The following is a 3,303-nucleotide window of genomic DNA, read 5'->3' as shown; positions in this document are numbered from 1 at the left end:
TGTGAAATGGTGCTGAGAGTAGCTGCTTTAAAAGTGCTTCTTTTTTAAAGAGAATGATGCCTTAAAAGATGCAACGTTTGAATGATCATTGACCAGGGTAACCATACAATTCCATTCTTAATGTTTCTTATCTCTTATTTTCTTCTTTGACTTTAGCTGAAGGAATTGGGAAAAAAAAAAAAACTTTTGGCTACATTATCTTTATACATCATATCACTACCTCAGCTATTTCTGTTTCAAAAACAGCGTATTTTTAACTTTAGGTTTGTATTCCAAATTTCTTAATTTTGGATTCTTAGTATATCTGGGATTGCCCTGATTGGTATCATCTAGATATGTCTGTAGATTGATTCTTCTTGGAGTGAAATGTAGTTATACTTGACAACTCTCCAGGTTCAGTTTGATTTGTAAGGCATTTAGCCTTTAGAACTTGGCAGGTTAGAGGAGCAATTTCACCTTGGCCAATAATGCTTGTCATGCTGTTAGCAAATTTAACCCCCGTGAGTGGGGTTTTTCACCCTTGCCACAGTGTCGTCCTGAGCTGTTGGATCAGCCGTCCAAAGAAAGCAAACAACCTTTATGCATTAACATGCTCCGCTCATTGCAGCCCCTTCAACCTCAAGCTTTGAGCTGTGTTTGTCTGGAGCATTAAAGAAACTCTATAGCTCCATGTTGGTTTAAATCCCAGAATAATTTTTTGTTGCTTGCCATTCAGGATTCATGTTAAGCCATTCACCTCATGCCATGTCAAAGCTGATGCAATTTACATAAGTTTTCTTTTTATCTTGAGGTAAAATGAAGACTTTTTTGTTCTTCGGGCTGTCATCCTCTTAATGTTTGACAATTCCAGCTAGGAGAAGACTTAGAGCCATGTTGATTTTCTTTTTTTTACTTTGTCTTAATTTTCCAACTTGTAGATTTTTTTCTTCTTTAACTTTATTCTCAAACATTTTATTAGTAAATGCAACCATTCGTAATTCGTTCTTGTATAGTTAGATGACTGACGTGCAAAGTGCACCATGGCAATCTGTAGCTACCATGTTCATGGATGTTTGATATGCTTCAGACCTGCATCTGGAGTGATATCTTGGCAAGAAGATCAACCGTGAACAAAAGAAAACAAACTCCTTTTTATTATTACATATAATGTCAAACATGAATTTATCAGCCTGTTGAAAAAACAACTTTATTTGCGTTAGAATTTTGATACGACTACTGATCCTAATTAGTTTTGCTGTGAATTCTGTCTCCTGCTACTACCAAGGCCTGCTCCGATCGCTCTCGTCCCACTTCTGCTGTCTCCCCTTCATCTAACTTTTGCATTAGATGCTGCCGGCAATACCGGATTATCACCAGAGATATGAATGCTGCCAAAGTTATCCAGAAAAATTATTTGTTGACAGTTGAAAAATGAAATTATGGCCAAGGTTACTGTCGTATTCAACGTACCAGTGAAAATACGCGTTTTTACACTCGAGAGATTCCAAAAGGCTGTGGCTGCTGAAGCTGCCACAACCTTTTTGTGAGAGCAAGCTCCCCAAGCTTCAATGGTCCATTGTTTCATGCACTCAGCTGCATACCCAAATTCATTTCCATCAATAAATTGCAATACCAAAAACAAATCTACAAGTATATAATAGGGGGGGATTACTGTATACCTTTCTGGTTTATCTGACGAGAATAGCACGAGTACAGTTTTGGAATGGAGAAGATAATGAAAAATCCTGCTCCAATGCAAACAGCGATCCCACATCAAAATTTTAGATAATGGCGAACTTCATTAATGAAGATTCAATGGGAGAGATAGACAGGGTAATAATGATCATATACCAAATGCACAGAGCCTTCGCAGGGTTATAATGTGGCCATACTCAGCTCCAAGGATGAGCAATGGAGCTACCTGCATGCAATGAGAAAAACAGGACCGATATAACTAACCTTTTTGTTTAAATAGTCCTCACTCTAAGTCTATTCAATTATGTCATTTTTATTGTGCTTCTTAAACTTTGTTCACTACCTTGAGGGTCGTGGAGGGTTCCCCAGAGAACAGTTCTCTCATCTTTGAAATTGCAAGATTTGTAGATGGAAGCATCGGTCTTGTTAGTCTCAGCAAATCTTCTTCTCTCAGCTTGAATTCGTTCCTCTTCTCAACGTTATGACAGATTGAGTTCGAGAAGAAGGAAACGCCCAAAAACAGAAGACCAATTTGAGATATCATGGAGAAAATGCTGTAGAGATGAAACCAAGGAATGTTAGTAAGGAGATTTGGCTGAAACTCGCTAAAGAACTTCAATGCAGGACTGGAGGATTAAAAAGCAGGAGACTGGTTACCTGAAAGTAACTCCTTTGGTGAGAAAAGAAGACAAGAAACATAAACATCCAAATCCAAACCACAAGCTTGACTTTGCAACATCTCTCCACATAACCAAATCACTGATCATCTCCCCAATTCGATTGATATTACTTTTTTCGCAATCAACAGTTTCTAACCCATCAAAAAACAATGAAAGATTAGAAAATAAAAATCCAAAAAACAAGACACATTGAAAGAAGAACAAATTTTTTTTTTTGAAGGGCATACTTGGAGACAAATTTGAAGAAGGAAGACAAGGGACCAAACTGAGTTTCTCCTTCTTTGATTTCCCACTATGACGCCTTTTTCTTGGTTTTCCCACCTCCTCCCCCAGAACCAAATCCCTATCTTCTCTTAACTCGATCTCAATTCTCCTCCTTGACCTTCTATTGTTCCTAGGGGACCCGCATCCCGGAAGACCCATCTGGGCAGTCCTGCTTTTGCATCTCCTACGAGAACCACCATGCTCTGGAGCGGCTTCCTCTGCCATTTCAATCCTATCTGCGTGTCTGTTTTTTGACCTTCGCAGAGGAGAAGCAGGGGAGAGAAGCAAAAGTTCTTGGAGAGGCAGAGAGTTGGTAGATGATCTGACTGAAAGAGGGGATGGTGAAGTTGTTTTCTTGGGGGATGGAGAGATGTGGCCCAAAGAGAGATGTGGGATTGTGGGTCTTAGTTGCTCTTCGGGTTCAACACTAGAGTAGCTGATTCTTGCTAAACGTGAAGCTGATTTGTTCTGAGAATTTGGGTTTGAGAGATGAGAAGACAATGTTGAATTTGAATCCATTTCTTTGAATTAATTGAAGCAAGATTTCCGGGTTCTTTGAGAGAAATGAAATGAGTGAAAAGATTATGTTGGAATTCAATTCAATATGACGAGATCTTGAGGAGGTTTTGATTGAGATGAGAGTAGAGGTGGTTTTTGAGGGTTTGTTTAAGAAATGGTAGGAGCC

The 3,303-nt window shown here is 38.9% G+C and overlaps 1 protein-coding gene across 1 annotated transcript; it reads right to left on the bottom strand.

The window, feature by feature from the left end:
- Positions 1-1,106: 1,106 nt before the first annotated feature.
- Positions 1,107-3,303, bottom strand: LOC111298476 (reticulon-like protein B18). Its single transcript, XM_022893190.2, has 7 exons — positions 2,582-3,303; positions 2,332-2,485; positions 2,018-2,228; positions 1,831-1,900; positions 1,659-1,724; positions 1,450-1,572; positions 1,107-1,367 (listed from the first exon to the last, which is right to left on the bottom strand). The coding sequence occupies exons 1-7, from the start codon at positions 3,135-3,137 to the stop codon at positions 1,222-1,224; spliced, it is 1,326 nt and encodes a 441-aa protein (XP_022748925.2). The 5' UTR covers positions 3,138-3,303; the 3' UTR covers positions 1,107-1,221.

Source organism: Durio zibethinus, chromosome 16, assembly GCF_047325235.1.
Source record: "Durio zibethinus cultivar Kanyao isolate XHJ-2024 chromosome 16, ASM4732523v1, whole genome shotgun sequence".
NCBI lineage: Eukaryota > Viridiplantae > Streptophyta > Magnoliopsida > Malvales > Malvaceae > Durio > Durio zibethinus.
This window is presented reverse-complemented; position numbering and strand designations above follow the sequence as displayed.

What these genes read in the sequence shown, in the direction of transcription:
- LOC111298476 (XM_022893190.2), bottom strand. Translation starts at nt 3,137, where the DNA reads ATGGATTCAAATTCAACATTGTCTTCTCATCTCTCAAACCCAAATTCT. An exon ending in ACCAAAGGAGTTACTTTCAG is followed by an intron (nt 2,229 to 2,331) that starts GTAACCAGTCTC and finishes TCATCTCTACAG; the next exon opens with CATTTTCTCCATGATATCTC. An exon ending in GCGAAGGCTCTGTGCATTTG is followed by an intron (nt 1,725 to 1,830) that starts GTATATGATCAT and finishes GCATTGGAGCAG; the next exon opens with GATTTTTCATTATCTTCTCC.